Below are 264 nucleotides of genomic sequence, written 5' to 3' on the forward strand. Positions count from 1 at the left end.
TCCCCCACCAACAGAGGTTCATCGACGAAGTGAACAGCGTCACTGCAGAGAAGCTCATCTATGGCTGCGCCGTAGAGATGGTAAGCCTCGCTCACTGCGCGTGCTCTCGTCTGGAGGATCTTTTTTGTTTGAAATATATTTTTATTGATTTCAGAGAGGAAGGGAAAGGAAGAGTGAGAGAGAAACATCAGTGATGAGAGGGAATCATCGATTGGCTGCCTCCTGCGCTGGGGTCTGAGCCTTGCGATCCGGGCATGTGCCCTT

General features: G+C 51.1%; 1 protein-coding gene across 1 annotated transcript in view; it reads left to right on the forward strand.

Moving 5' to 3' along the window:
- ULK2 (unc-51 like autophagy activating kinase 2) overlaps positions 1-264 on the forward strand; it is a gene marked incomplete at its 5' end in the record, with an annotated part of 118,907 nt that overhangs the window by 112,209 nt on the left and 6,434 nt on the right. The window contains 1 exon segment of the mRNA XM_015558349.1: positions 1-80. This exon segment is cut by the window's left edge and continues 16 nt beyond it. Within this exon segment, the coding sequence (XP_015413835.1) occupies positions 1-80 (80 nt within the window).

Source organism: Myotis davidii, unplaced genomic scaffold (genome assembly GCF_000327345.1).
Source record: "Myotis davidii unplaced genomic scaffold, ASM32734v1 scaffold129, whole genome shotgun sequence".
Taxonomy (NCBI): domain Eukaryota; kingdom Metazoa; phylum Chordata; class Mammalia; order Chiroptera; family Vespertilionidae; genus Myotis; species Myotis davidii.